This window comes from Protopterus annectens, chromosome 16.part0 (genome assembly GCF_019279795.1).
Source record: "Protopterus annectens isolate FY-2018-M chromosome 16.part0, PAN1.0, whole genome shotgun sequence".
Lineage (NCBI taxonomy): Eukaryota > Metazoa > Chordata > Ceratodontiformes > Protopteridae > Protopterus > Protopterus annectens.
Window position 1 is genome coordinate 6314025 of NC_056750.1, and position 16353 is coordinate 6330377.

At 38.0% G+C, this 16353-nt stretch overlaps 1 protein-coding gene across 1 annotated transcript in view; it reads left to right on the plus strand.

Annotated features, from left to right (window-relative positions):
• Window positions 1–16353, plus strand: part of CCDC180 (coiled-coil domain containing 180) — a 2826277-nt gene that overhangs the window by 1288915 nt on the left and 1521009 nt on the right. The window contains exon 17 of the mRNA XM_044058396.1: window positions 9476–9690. Coding sequence (XP_043914331.1) covers window positions 9476–9690 — 215 coding nt within the window. The remainder of the gene's footprint in view (window positions 1–9475; window positions 9691–16353) is intronic.

Sequence of the window (16353 nt, forward strand, 5' to 3'; positions counted from 1 at the left end):
AAGTATTCAGAAGGATATGGGAGATTCCCATCTAAAGTTATAAGTAAGGAACAGACTAGTTCCTTACTTTAATGAAGACACAGCAGCAGGTACCATAGGAGTACAATTAGCTGCCATATCTAACTACTACATAGGAGACATGGGATGAAAAATAATGTCTCACAGTCTAGAAAGTTTTATGCTAGCAAATGGAAAAGATTTTCTTGTTGGGCTTCCAAGAATCACATAGATTCCTTCACAGCCCCTGTAAGTACAATTTTAGAGTTCTTAGCAGAAATTTTTAATGAAGACACAGCAGCAGCTATCATACGAGTACAATTAGTTGCCATATCTAACTACCACATAGGAGACATGGGATGAAAAATAATGTCTCACAGATTGTGCAAAGCTTTCCTGTGAGGTACATTTTTACTAAGGCCTCCAGTAAAAGAACCACCACCTTAATTTGGTTCTGACTATACTGATTCTCCCACCATACGAACCAGCTTCTTCTTGCCAACTAAAATGTCTAACCTGGAAAACAGTTTTTCTGTTAGCCATTACTTCAGCTAGGAGGGTTTTGGACATGCAAGCTTTGTCAATACACCCTCCCTATTTAGTTTTTCACAAAGACAGTCTCTCTTAGAACAAATCCTTCATTTCTTCCTAAAGTTTGTTCTGAAACCAATTTAAATAAATCCATTGACCTGCCTGTTTTCTTTCCAAACTATGGCAACAAGGCAGAATATTCCCTACACCATTTGGATGTACACAGACAGTTACACTTCTATTTGCATAGAACAAAGGAGATTAAAAAGTCCGACCAGTTATTCATCTCCGTCTTGGATAACAGGAAAGGTGCTCCAATATCAAAAATGACATTGTCAAAATGGCTTACTGACACTGTTATCCATGCATATAATTCCCAACATAGACAAATGCCAGGAAAGATTAGAGACCACTCAAAAAGAGCTTTGTCAACTTCGGCCACCTTTCAGGCCAGACTACCTATGAATTCAATCTGTGCTGCAGCCACATGGGTCAAACCCCATACCTTTATCACTCATTACAGAGTAGACATGGCCTCCTGGAACAGGGTTTCCTTTGGTTCTTCTGTTCTGAAGAGTCTATTCCCTTGAGCCACCCAAGAAAGAAGGTGCTAGGGACGCTGTCCCAACCAGCAAGAATGAAAGCGAGATAGGACAACATAACATTAAGAAGTTATGTACTCACCATAACATTCCATGTTTGTTGTCCATAATCTCGCCTTCATTCTTGTGTCCCACCCTCCTTTTCCCAACCTTCGCTCCTGGAGGATCGAAAGGAAATTCTGTTTGGTTGCAAAGTGCGTTCCCTGCTTCCCTTCTGCCTCTTGAGGCATACGCTATAGCTGTTACCTTTGTGTTTTTTTGGTATATAAAATTCAGATGTGTTATTCTTGCAAACAAGATCTGGGTTATCGTCCATAAGCACGATGGGATAGGGTATAGCCTCGAGCCAGTGGAAGCTCTCGAGCTTTAGTATTAGGCAGAGTTGGAACCGATGCTTGGTTCTGAACCCAACCAGCAAGAATGAAGGCAAGATTATGGACAACAAACATGGAACATTATGGTGAGTACATAACTTCTTATTAATTTCGTCTCATAAGGCATCAACCAGGAAATTGCATTCTAGCAAATGGATGAGATTTTCCCATTGGTCTTTTAACAGCCATATTGATCCTTTTACTGCCTGCATAACAGCAGTGTTAGATTTTTTGGCCAAGCTTTTTAATGAAGGTGCGATGGCAGCTAAAATTTGAGTTCAATTAGCTTTATATCAAACTATCATATAGGGGAAACAGGGCTAAAAATCATGTCCCACAGACTTTGTAAAGCATTATTAAAGGGTACATTCTTGCTAAGGTCTCCAGTGAGAGAACCTCCAGCTCCATGGGACCTAAATTTTGTCCGGTCTTTGTTGATTTTTCCCCCCTTTGAACCTGCATCATCATGTGACATAAAGTTTTTGTCATAGGAGAGAGCACTTTTGGTTGCCACTACTTTTGCTAGACAAGTGTCTGAACTTCAGGCTTTGTCTGTATGGCCCCCGTATACATGACCTTTCACAAAGATAGAGTTTCCTTATGAACCAATCCCTCATTCCTACCAAAGGTGTGTTCAGAGGCCAATTTAAGTCAATCCATTGACTTACCTGGTTTTTCCCAAACTATGGCAACAAGGCAGAATATGAACTACACCAGTTGGACATACATGGACAATTACATTTCTACCTGCACAGAATAAAAGATTTCAGAATATCAGACCAGCTATTTGTATCTTTTTCAAACCAAAAGAAAGGGGACCAGATATCAAAGGTCACACTTTCTAAATGGCTTACAGACTGCATCACTTATACATACAAATCTCAGAACAGAGGACCCCCTAGGAAAGTGAAAGGCCATTCCACAAGAGCTATATCAACCTCATCTGCCTTCCAGGTGAGGCTACCTATGGCTTCCATTTGTGCAGCAGAAACATGGGTATTTATCACTCATTACAAAGTCGATTTGGCCTCCAGGAACAGGGCCTCTTTTGGGTCCACTGTTCTGAAAAGTTTTTTCCCTTAAGCTACCCAAGAAAGAAAGTGCTAGGGAAGCAGTCCCAACTAGAAATGAATGAAGGTGAGATAGGACAACATAACATTAAGAAGTTATGTACTCACCATAATGTTCCATGTTTGTTGTCCATCTCACCTTCATTCTTGCGTCCCACCCTCTTTTCCCTGCCTGGATGACCGAGAAGTCCCTTCTTGCAAATTGGTTATTAGGTCTCTGAATCTCTTCTTAGTCTCTTTTGGATTTGGTGTCATGTTTAGAGATAGTAATTATGTTTTTTTATGCAAACAAGATCTTGGTAATCTTCCCTGAGCATCATGGGATAATATTTAGCCACGAGCCAGTGGAAGCTCTGGAGCTTTTGAATAAGGCCGAGTCGGAACCGATCCTTGATTCCAAACCCAACCAACAATGGTTCTTTGTATGTTAACTGCATCATCATCATCTTTCGGCTGTTCCCGTTAGGGGTCGCCGCAGCAGATCATCTGTTTCCATTTCTTCCTGTCCTCTGCATCTTGCTCTGTCACAGCAACTACCTGCATGTCCTCTCTCACCACATCCATAAACCTTATCTTAGGCCTTCCTCTTTTCCTGTTACCTGGTAGCTTCCTCCTTAGCATCTTTTTCCCAGTATACTCAGCATCCCTCCTCAGCACGTCCAAACCAACGTAATCTTGCCTCTCTGGCTTTGTCTCCAAACCTTCCAACCTGAGCTGACCCTCTAATATACTTATTCCTAATCCTGTCCACCCTCATCATACCCAGTGCAAATCTTAACATCTTTAACTTTGCCACATCCAGCTCTAACTCCTGCCTTTTTGTCATTGCCACTGTCTCCAACCCATATAACATAGCTGGTCTCACTACCCTCTTGTAGACCTTTCCTTTCACTCTTGCTGGTACTCGTCTGTCACAAATCACTCCTGACACTCTTCTCCACCCACTCTATCCAGCCTGTACTCTCTTCTTCACCTCTCTTCCACACTCACCATTACTCTGAACTATTGATCCCAAGTATTTAAACTCATCCACCTTCGCCACCTCTACTCCTTGCATCCTCACCATTCCTCTATCCTCCCTCTCATTCACACACATATATTCTGTCTTAGTCCTGCTGACCTTTATTCCTCTTCTCTCTAGTGCATATCTCCATCTCTCCAGGGTCTCCTCCACCTGTTCCCTACTCTCACTACAGATCACAGTATCATCTGCAAACATCATAGTCCACGGGGGACTCCTGTCTGATCTCGTCTGTCAACTTGTCCATCATCATTGCAAATAAGAAAGGGCTCAGAGCTGATCCTTGATGTAATCCCACCTCCACCTTAAAAGCATCCGTCACTCCCACCGCAGACCTCACCGCTGTCACACTACCCTAGTACATATCCTGTACCACTCTTACATATTTCTCTGACACTCCCGGCTTCCTCATACAATACCAAAACTCCTCTCTAGGCACCCTGTCATATGCTTTCTCTAAGTCTACAAAAACACAATGCAACTCCTTCTGACCTTCTGTGTACTTCTCCATCAACACTCTCAGAGCAAACATCGCATCTGTAGTGCTCTTTCCTGGCATGAAACAATACTGCTGATCACTAATCATCATGTCCCTTCTTAACCTAGCTTTCACTACTCTTTCCCATAACTTCATGCTGTGACTGATCAATTTAATCCCTCTGTAGTTACTACAGCTCTGCACATCACTCTTATTCTTAAAAATCGGTACCAAAACACTTTTTCTCCATTCCTCAGACATCCTCTCACTTTCCAAAATTTCAGTAAACAGTCTGGTTAAAAACTCCACTGCCATTTCACCTAAACACCTCCATGCTTCCACAGGTATGTAATCTGGACCAACTGCCTTTCCATTCTTCATCCTCTTCATAGCTATCCTTGCTTCCTCCTTGCTAATCCATTGCACTTCATGATTCACTATCTCCACATCATCCAATCTTCTCTCCCTCGCATTCTCTTCATTCATCAACCCTTCAAAGTACTCTTTCCATCTGCTCAACACACTTTCCTCACTTGTAAATATGTTTCCCCCATTATCCTTTATCACCTTTACCTGCTGCACATCTTTCCTAGCTCGGTCCCTCTGTCTAACCAATCAGTACAGGTCCTTTTCTCCCTCCTTAGTGTCCAGCCTTTCATACAACTCTTTATATGTCTTATCCTTAGCCTTCACCACCTCTCTCTTTGCCATGCACCTCATCTCCTTATACTCCTGTCTACTTTCTTCATCCCTCTGACAATCCCACTTCTTTGCCAACCTCTTTCTCTGTATACTCTCCTGTACTTCCTCATTCCACGACGATGTCTCCTTGTTGTCCTTCCTCTGTCCAGATGTCATACCAAGCACCTTACTAGCCATCTCCCTTACTAGCTCTGCTGTAGTTACCCAGCTATTTGGTAACTCTTCACTGCCACCCAGTGTCTGTCTTAACTCTTCCCTGAACTCCACCTCACAATTACCCTTTTTCAGTTTCCACCATTTGATCCTTGGTGCTGCCCTCACACTCCTCCTCCTCTTTTAATTACCAACGTCATCTTACAAAGCACCATCCTATGCTGTCAAACTACACTTTCCCTAGTCACCACGTTACAGTCTCCAATCTCTTTCAAACTGGCCCTCCTACATAAGATATAATCCACCTGTGTGCATCTTCCTCCACTCTTGTATGTCACCCTATGCTCCTCCCTCTTGCTAAAATATGTATTCACCTCAGCCATGTCCATCCTTTTCGCAAAATCCACTACCATCTGACCTTCTGCATTCCTTTGTTTAACACCATACCTACCCATCACTTCCTCATCCCCTCTGTTCCCTTCAGCAACATGCCCATTGAAATCTGCTCCAATCACCACTCTCTCATCCTTGGGTACAGCCATCACGACTTCATCCAACTCACTCCAAAATTTTTCTTTCTCGTCCATCGCACATCCAACTTGTGGAGCATATGCACTAACAACATTCATCATTACACCATCAGTTTCCAGCTTCATAAACATCACTCTATCCGACAATCTTTTCACCTCCAAAACACTCTTAGCATACAACTGCATGAGGTAAGTAATTTAAATATGTTGTGATAAGAAGAAATTAACATTTGAGTAGTGTTGTCCTTTAATAGGATTTTATATTCATCATGACATATAAAATCTCTTATAAGATAGATAGCACCCAGCTGGTTTATCTAGTCATGACACTATGTTTTTTTCTTTTATTCTTTTTTATAGAAACTGTATACACATTTGCTCTCACAGTCTGTTTCCCTACTTTCACTTGGATGATCAGTCAAGATTACACGGGTTCCTATTACGCAGTCAAACTTTTACAAGTTTGAACACTATATGGTTGAAACCATATGTTCGAACTTGTAAAAAGTTCAAATATGTAAAAAAAACAAACAAAAAAAAAAGGCAAAAACATAACTAACTGTTGTAAGCAGGGGGAGAAGCCCCCTTTGCACCCCCCACACCCCCCACTCTTTAAATATTCCAACTCTAAGATCGCACTACAGTGCGGAAAGGGAAGATTTCCCTTTACTGCACTGTAGTGCAATCTTGGATTTGTTATATTTAAACAGAGGGCGGTGTGGGGTTTGCAGGGGGGCTTGCCTCCTTGCTTAGTTAGTTTTGTTTTTTCTTTTTTTCTTTTTAACGTGTTCGAAGTTTTGAAACTTCAAACATAAGGGTTTGACTTTATTATATTCGAAGTTTCAAAACTTCAGTCATGTAATAGGAACCCGATTACACCACTATCAGTACCATTGTGGAGTGTCTGCATTTCTGCTGCTTGGATTTATCAAAGTCTGCTTGACCATGAATCTTCAGCTAGAGCTCAGAAGTATGGCATAAACTAAGCTTTCAGATCTTGACTTGTCATTCTCAGTACCCTTGGTGATTAGCATAGGGTGGATGGGGCCCTTACTGACTGCAAGCTATCTTATATGCAGATGACCTGGTCATTCACATACTTGACTAATGTCCCTGAGTCATTTCCACACAACTTGGTACTGATCATTATAAAATTGTCACTTGGCTTACTTTCAGACACATTCAGTGTAATATAATTGCTTGTGCTTCTCCAGTGGCTACCTACCATTTAAAATGTGAGTATAATTCTGATACTGCCACTGGAACTCTTATGAAAAAGCTTGCTTGGGTGTATACTCAAAACCTTCCTGAGGCTGTCAAAGCTGAAATTTTGAAATCTCCTTTACAAAGAGAGTTAGTTTTTGGACCATTTGTTGCAGAGGTCTTTAAAAAAGTGTGACGAGAGAGGTAAGCAGATTCAAGAAATCTCTTAAGCCTTCCTTCTCCAAGTTTGTGAAGGGTTATAATGCTTTCTCTTCAGTGTTTTTTAAACAGCAAAATAAATAAACTCAACAGACTACTGCTAAGCAAATGTTTAGAAAGCAATGGTAAGGAGGCTCCAAAAAAATAGATGCCACCCCCCCAGAATAAAGGAAAGTCTAAAAAGTTTGAATGACTGTCTGCAAGACCCACTTTCTCCCTCTTCCCTGGCAAACCTTTAATTCTTCATAAAGTCTGGACCTTCATTTCTGTTATTGGCAACAGATGAGTTCTGAAAGCAATTCATCAAGGTTACTGATTACAGTGGACTGTCTCTGTCCTTTTCTCAGGATCCCCTCATCTGTGAGACGAGCCCACCACCCTTAGTCCTGGAAAATCTTTAATTCTTCTAAAAAGTCTGAACCTCCATATCTGATTTTGTCTCTTCTATCCAGTCCTTAACAGATGGGTCTTTGGATCCAATCTCGGATCTGATTTTGGCCACTGAAGGCTTTTAGATCCCAAGCTCAGGCTCCTTCACATATCCACAACCCCATGTTAAATCAAACATAACCTCATATCTCATTTGCTGCTTGTTCGAGACAGACTCTGATCTCCTTGCTCAGGCGTGGATTGACATTTTGTAAGAATATTTTGGTTCAGTCTCTTTTCCTTTTGTAGCTATAAAATCCATATTCTTAAACTTGTAGATTCAAAAAACTTCATCTACAGTTTCTCTTTTTTCAATTTCCTGATGCCATCAGTACCATCTTTTATAAAAACAAAACAAAAAGCTTTAACTATATTTTTTTAAATATATGTAAACAACTGCAACTAACTGCCTTAATATCTTTTTAGGCACCTATTTTCTATGATCATACAGCAGGTATTAAAGGAGGCTAGAAAACCTGCTATTAAAAAAGCATGTATTAGTAAATGGAAAAAGGTTTTCTAGTTGGTGCCAAGACAGGAACCAGCAACCTTTCAGGGTTAGTGTTTCTCTGGATCTACATTATTTGTGTTACTGTTCTCTGGTTTGCCTTACTCCTCCATCAAAGTTCTTTAGTCAACCTTTTCAGTGTGTCTGTCCATGGGTTCCTTTTTTTATTGCAATCTTATGTGAAAATGTTTCTGAAAGGGGTGTTGCATATCAAGCCTTCTAGAAAACGTATGGTTCCTCCTTGGGATCTTAATTTTGCCATGGAAAAAATAACTCTTGCTGTATTTGAACCAGCTCATCAGCCTGACTTGAGATTCTTAACATGGAACACAGTGTTACTGATTCATCTGATCGCTGTAAAAATAATATCTTAGTAGGAAACTCAATCTTATCTCATTTTCCACAGAGATAGGACTTCCTTATTGTATGCCTAAATGGTATCTGTGTTTAGCATGAGTCAAGCTGTCTAGCTTCCTGTCATCTTTTCATAAACTAAAAGAATGTGTGAGAATGGATATTCCATACTTTAGATGTCCACAGACAACTCAGGTACTATCTTGACAGATTAAAATATTTTAGGAACTCTGATCAGTTGTTCATTTCTTGTAAAGGTAAGAAAAAAGGGCAACCAGTGTCAAAGCAGACTATTTCCAGTTTGTTGCCAAATGCTATTACCTTTTGTTATACCCACCACACGACAACATTTTCCATGCAGGTTCAAGGCTAATTCTACTAGGGCCTTGACTTCAAATGTGGCTTTTTGGAAATGGTTGTATTCCAGAAGTATAAAGAAAGCAGTGACTTGGTCCTCTGTACACACTTTTACAAAGCACTTTAAGCTTGATTCTTTATTCAGGTCTAAGACAGCCTTTGCTTGGACCATTCTCCAGGGGCTCCTGGATCTTCATCCTCCTCTCAGCCCATCTTAGCTATGGTAATCTAACCAGGGATATATATTTTTTCCTAGCACTGACCTTTTCAGGGTTCTAGAGTCACCATTAGTTGGCAGCTCTAACTGGTTTGGCTCCTAAACCACTCTTTTTCTTCAGCTCATTTTGAACTAACAGTTTGGATTGGTAGAAGGTACCCTTGAAACTGTGGAAGTTGGCCAGCTGTTTATATCCTTAGCAAGATGTAAACCATAAAGCTAAGGCTGCTGCAGCAGTGACCATTTGAACATCTACTGTAGTTATGTAAAGTTAGTTGGACAAATGTACTGTCCTGGGAGCTTTACCAGTGAGGACAGTACTTCTTTTTCTTTAGAGCCCCCCCACCAAAAAAAAAATTGGAATGTGGAATGAAACCTGAATACCCAGAGGAACCAACACAAACACAAGGAGGACATGCAGATTCCACAAAGTAGGCAACACACCCAAGATATGAACTGGAGGACCTCTTGCTGTGAAGCAACAATGCTATCCATTGAGCCACTGTACCACCCTAGAGAGAAACAGGAGAAGGTGAAATACATATAACTTTACAGAGACAGCTTAGTGATAGAGGGTACGTAGATGGTCAGACCAGATAGACTCAAGTGGTCCTTACCTGATATTGTTTTCTTTTAAACAGTTGTTAGTATTTGTTTGCTCTTTATACATTTTATTATAGAAATGTGTATTATTTTGTAATTCTTTTTATTCTTCTTCCTTCTTTTCAAGGAAAGTTTAAATGAACAATCAGAGCCCAACCAGTCATTTCCAACAACTGAAACCTTCACCACCAAGAATGGGAAAGTATACTCACTCACTGAACCTGAACATGGGAACCCTCTTCATGAGACATTTATAACTGAATCTTTTGAGGAAGAAAAATCACAAGTCTATTTGGAGCAGGTTATCGTACCAGAAAGTGTATTCATTCACCTAAGGAAGAGGTTAGTCCAAAACCTGGTCAACATGTACGTTACAAAGACTAGTGTTGTACTGCATTAAATTGTCTCACTAAATTTCAGGAGTTAGAAACCCTGGTATACATTAAGCTTTTTTTTCATAACCAATAGTATGAATGTACAGATTTATCATAGTAACACTTATCTGTCTTGCCACAGGTAGTTGTTTGACCAGAAACAGTAAGCAGTATTAAAAGAAATTTTGAAAAGTGAATTTTCAGTTACTAAAGATTTGAAGAAGTGGGCATTAACACTACTTCAGATCTTAGCATCACTCTTTGAGTACACTGATGCATATGGTTCAGCCACGTCTGAGTAATTTTAAGTTAACTCAGTGAGTATCACCGCTGTGTTTATGACTGTTGTCGTTCAAACCTTTTGACTTTACATAACTGTTGTTTAGTTCTGCTTTACTTTACAGTGTAGTATTAGCAAGAATATTCCTCTTTGTTGGTCATGAAATACTTACAATCCTCGTTAAGATGATCTTTATATTTCAATCAGACTTGGTCTAGGTCCAGTGTCTTTACAGAAACTTTTAGCTTTCTGATGTTATTATGCTTACCACAGCAGTTTAAGTGGCTTAGGTAGATTGCCCTAATAGCCAGTAACTAAAGATCATGTATTTATTTTAGTAATGAACAGGAGTGATGTACTGTCTAAGAATTTCAACAATGTTTCACCTCACAGCTACCCAGGCAGAATGTAAACAGTTCATCTCCCATGCTCCTGCTTGTAAATGCTTCATCTCCTTGCTTACATTTATCAAGGTTACCAGGACTTGTCAGAGATTTGGGATGCGTGGCTAGGCTTAAAAAGGCCCTAATGGTCATTAGCCTAGTACACACCTATGAACCTATATGCATGAATATCTTGGATTTTGTTAAGTATGCATCTAAAATTCATGTTTTGGAGCAAGGGTTTTTTTTTCAAAGGCAAATGGGGAAGCAGATCTAAAAGCATTTGTAGTTGTGTTGACTGAGTTGTTGTTTAGTGATGCAGAATGTCACCTCTGAGTTTCTGGTTGGAATTATTGTGTATGAAAGTGTACAGCCATTCACATTTTAGCTTAGGTTTTACTGACATTTTTGTTGGTAAGGAATGTAACTTAATATATCTGTAGATGAAGAGGTCAGAGGAAGTAAAATTAAGGTGATATGCTGGGGGAGTTTGAGGAGAGTAATGGTGTGGTAAGTATGCGTTATTAGGGATAATATTTATCAGTAGTGGAGAGATCTGATAGCTACTCAGGTGGGATAATGCAGTGAGTATACAAAATAGTGTTTTGGTTAGAAGCATTGTCATTAAGCCTTTGATGCAACTTATTTCTTCCATGAAGAAAATAAATACCACTATACTGATTTCTTTCCCTTTGATTTCTCTTCAGGCCATAGTTGGGTCTAAAGATTGGAAAAAGAAAGTTCTAAAATCCATCACAGAGTATCCCTAAGACCCCTGGAAAATTCAGTTATTTTCTCCAAAGTTAAGACATTTTAGTGTCAACCATAACCCCTGTGATGTTACATATTTGGCCAGCCGTCTCTGTGTGTCACTTTGGATATATGAAAAGGTGGCATCCCTAATTAGAATTCATTCAGGAAGAAAAAAAGTTGCATCAATGGCCTAATAACATTGCTTCTAAGTAAGATGTTGATGAGACAGATATGTGTTTCAGAGGATCTCCATGCTCTGGAACAGGCTTCTCCTCCATGTGAAGCTGAGTCCATCCCTAACCCTGTTTAAGCATAACCTTGACCAATGGATGGGAAATAGGAAATTCAGCTTGGATCTAGCCTCCATGTCTCTGATAAACAGGAACAGACAGTAATGCCCAAACTAACATACCCTCCCCCACATAACAACTAGAAACTTCCTAAGTAACATACCCCCTCCTAATAAATGCCCATGATACATAGGGACACAACTGGGTTGGATTGCATGACTAGGTTTATAAAGGCCTGGTGGTCATTAGCCTTGTATATAACTATGAACCTGTGTACTTAAGGAAAAGATGGAATGCTTCAAGGTCTTGTCAAAGCATGCACACAGTATTATTCTGTTTTAAAGTTAAACATCAGAAGTCTACTAACCTTTGATTCTGTCATCCAGATTGTATGGAAATGGATGTGTTGTACAAGATTACAAAAAGAATGGTGTATGCCAGGTGATTTAAGAACTGAATGGCTGACAGCATATGCCTTCAAGTGGTTTACCAAAAGTCTGCATTCATTGATTTATATTGAAAAATCTGTTGGACCTTCTGACCTTCAGGAGCTAAGTCTAACAGGGATCCTGTTCATAATCAGATACAAATAGATTAGTCAGACTTCTGGGGCAGTTTTATTGAACAAAAGTAATTTATAAGCATTAAACTTGATTCAGAGTGTAACATGATTTATAGTGGATGCCTTAATAAATGTAGACCATGGCAAGGCAGACTGCTTATTCTGTTTGAACAAGGATATATTTTTAAATTGTTTTTATTGAAAATTTAATAACAAAACATTAATATATGATAATTGAAATATAAAAATGCATATCTAAAAGTACAATAATAAACAACCAAAAATAACTATTTACAATGGTGTCTACTATAAAACAAAACTTTTTAAACAAAAAAAGAAATGTGTTGGGTAATTGTTAGTTAATTATTAAAGTCCATTTATCCAGCAGTTCTTTGAATTTCAGCCATATATTATGTGAAGAGGTGTTTTTAGATGTTCTTGTATTGATCATGATAAGTACAAGATAACAAACTTCAGATGCCAGATGTACAAATTCCTTTATAGTAGGGGTAGTCTGATTCTTCCAGTTCGTTGTGATGATTTTTCTTGCTCATGTTAAGATACCCCATAAAAGAGGGTATATAATTTTCATCACACAAGTGGGACTAGGTGTATTAAATAAAATGAGACATTTGGTCAGTGTAAATTTATCATTAAAAACAGACTGTAAAAGAGAATTTATATTATCCCAAAATGTTTTAAGTTTCATACAATTGTAAAACATATGCTGCTAGTCAGCTTTGACATTTAGTTCACATTTCCAGCATCCTATGTCTTTATTATACATTAGTTCATTGCTATGTGGTGTGATAAAGGTTCTATGTAAGAACTTCCAAGACAGTATCCTCCACTGTAGTGATGAAGTAGTTTGTTTTGAAGATTGGAGTATTAGTTTTTTTTTTATCATCTTCCCTTGGGTATTTATTATTAACAAGTCCAAAATAATCCCAATAGCATCCCCTGTGACATACTGTTGATTTTTTAAGTACCTGATATACTTTAGATAGAAGTCCCTTTCCAATTATATTCTGGTGCATTAGAATAATGAGTACATCAATGAATGTGGGGAAAGAATTTCTGTTGGCTGCATTAGATTAATCTTATGTTCAACTAATTGTCTACAGTTATGAATTTCTAACCACATATCTTTGCTTAACACAAACTTATTAGTGATATGGTCAACGTTTTGTAACTTCTCATTGTCTAATAATTGATACCAGTATAACAGGTTTTGTCTTTAAATGCGTTGTTAAATTAAATGTATTATACTATTTTGAGTATAGGCAATTGGAAATACAAAGAAAATGCATGCTTTATATTCAGGGTTCCTGAAAATGAAAATTTAAAGGAGGTTATTACCGTATTAATAGAGTTAACTGGTTTATTTTTGTTTTCTATAACATTGTCTTTTACTAACCAACGGAATTTATTAGTAGCTATTATAGTATGATATGATTTTGTTAAATTATTGGATTTACACCAAATACCTCCCTGAATATCTTTCCATTTGGTATTATAATTGATATTTAATCAATAAATTATCTTAACATTTGATGATAAGGAATATAATTCTAAATCTGGAAGACCAATACCACCCAATGTCCAGTCTCTAATGTGATGGTTTAAAGTCAATCTATGTCCATTAGGAAACCATAAAAATATCAAAAACAAAGAATTATATTATTTTATATTTTGGGGGGAGTGGGAGGGATAAAGATTGTATTATAAATGGAACTTTAGGAAGGATCATCAATTTAGTTAAGGAAAGCCTCTTCCATAGTGAAAAAAATATTCCATTTATTAAGAGTTTGTTTTATGGAATTTAAGTTATTATTATAATTAAGGGTTGTTATAGCTTTAATATTATCAGGCACAATTATCCCTAAGTAAGTGAGTTTACCATATTTCACAATGTATTTATGTTATTTCTTATCTATTGTATTATTATTATTATAATTAACATGCAGTATTTTAGTCTTATTCTTATTACAAATGATTCCCAATTTTGTCTGGAATATTTCCATTGCTTGGAGTACTGCAATAAGAGAAGAACTTCAATCCGTCAACATTAATAGGATGTCATCTGCAAATAATTGTATTTTGGGGATTAGATCATTATTTATTAGTATGTTTTGACGTTTTTATTTGAGCTTGTATAATTTGCAAATGGTTCCATAACTAGAGCAAAAAGCAATGGGGACAAGGGACAACCCTGTTTAGTACATTTCGTAATCATGATTGATTGGGAAGTATATGAGCCTATCTTAATGTATGTTGTGATGATGTAAGGTATTGCCAGCTATGCCAGGTGAAGTAGAGCAGTGAATGTGTAACATATGCCAGCACAACTAGCTGGAATTTTGTAAAGAATTATATGTCATCTGTATATCAAACTGATCTGTACAGATGCTTGTGTTTAAAATGTATTTGTAAAGTTGCTTGTGTTAAAAATGTATAAACAGTGTGTCCTGCTGGACAGTAGAAGAAATGTACAATTATTATTGTAACCATTGAAATGTATATATTGTAACAGAGGATACTGGAAGATAACACGTTAATCTCAATCCACCTGAATTAGAAAAATAGTAAGAAATTAAATTACTGGGCCCAGGCCATAAAGATTTTATCTCACAGTTTTGAATTAATACAGAGATGCAGTATCTGTAAGAAGTATGGTTTATTAGCTCCTGTAAGGAAGAGTGGAAATTTTTTATGGTTTTATGACTTTTGGAAGCTGCATCAGATCTTAGCAAGCTCTATGTGTGTATTATTGACACATATGTGCCAACTCCTGGCAGTTTCTAGCAATGGGGGTTGCATGGGAACCAGAAATCAGATGACCAGATGTGTGTTATGTCATTCTGTAATCCATCACTAAAATAATGTTTGAATACTAGCTGAGACTGAAGTCTCAGAGTAATCTGTTTTTGTAACCTGACAAGGAAGGACCCCTCACCTACTTCATCTTGCCTTGCTTCAGCAAGCAACAAGGGAAGAATAATTCTTTAGATCAGTCAGGAAAATATAGTGAGATTAGTTAAGTACTGCTTTTTTTCTTTAACCATGTGAACCTGTCCACCTGTGTTATTTTTAATATTTCCTGTGAATGAAACTCTGGTGTTTATTGTAAATATTAGTATTTATGTGTTCTTTTATTATTTATTATTAAGTATATTTAAACTTTTCATTGTGGTAGGTCCTTCAGAGAATATTTAACCTTTGAGAGCACTTATATCTATTGGTGACACTGTGGCCACTCCTGAAAGCCTGGCTGGTTGGACAACATTACCATTTGTATTAATATTAATTTCACTCAGTATAATTGGATACCCTTGTAAGAGTCTTAGAGTAGCTGGCTTTGGAGTGTCTGGTGGCAGTGCAGCTACTTTATAGTCTGGGCAGAAGGGGTAATAGTTAATAAATCTGTATCAGCAGGTGTGTGTGTGTGTGTGTGTGTGTGTGTGTGTGTGTGTGTGTGTGTGTGTGTGTGTGTGTGTGTGTGTGTGTGTGTGTCTGGAAATCAAATCTCAAAGTGTGTGTGTCATCTACTTGGAGCAGAGAAATTAAGCCCTGGTTTCACAGAGTGTGTGTGGAGAACTTGGCTTGAACACTCATCCAAGGTCTCAGCTTTATAGCTGTGCCAGTGAGGAGTCTGATTGGGGACCTGGAGGAAGACAGATTGAGAAACCCATACCCCAGACATTGTGTGTTTGCTGTGTGCTCTTAAGGAAGTTGTGCTTCACCCAGAGAGCCGCATCTGGAAATAGGGGGTTATCCATTTTTGTTCCAAATGAATGTCCCTGTCCAGTGCCAGTGGCAAGGAGTCAGGCTCTATGATTACTGGCCCAGAGTGGGGACGTCACATATGCAAAGGAGTTTTCATAGAGAAATTTGATTAAGTGTAAGAAATTGTTTGAAAATTTTCATTCCTCCAGTACTAATAGCAAGTACTTCCAATTAACTGAATCAAATACAATATTGATATCCAGACTAACCAAAGTTAGTTCTTTTTTTTATTATTAGTATAATCAATTATTGAGCAAATGATATACTTCAGTAGCAAAATTTAATCAAAGTGGGAGAGTTCTTGGATACTGTTTTGGTAAGAGAGAGCTACATTTTAAAGTATCTTCCTATGTGTGCTTTACTTCTCAGAATGTTATGAAATTTTTGCATTAATTTGAGATTCAAGTTTTATTATCATCTTAGTGGCCAGTTTACAAAAATGTTTGGCTATGTTCTAAACAGTTTTGGACTTTCCTTCTCACTTGTTTCCATTTCATGGAGATAAAACTTCATCTTCCTTTAGCTGAAGTACTGCATTAAGTCAGATACTATAACTTCAAACCATAACTCATTTTTA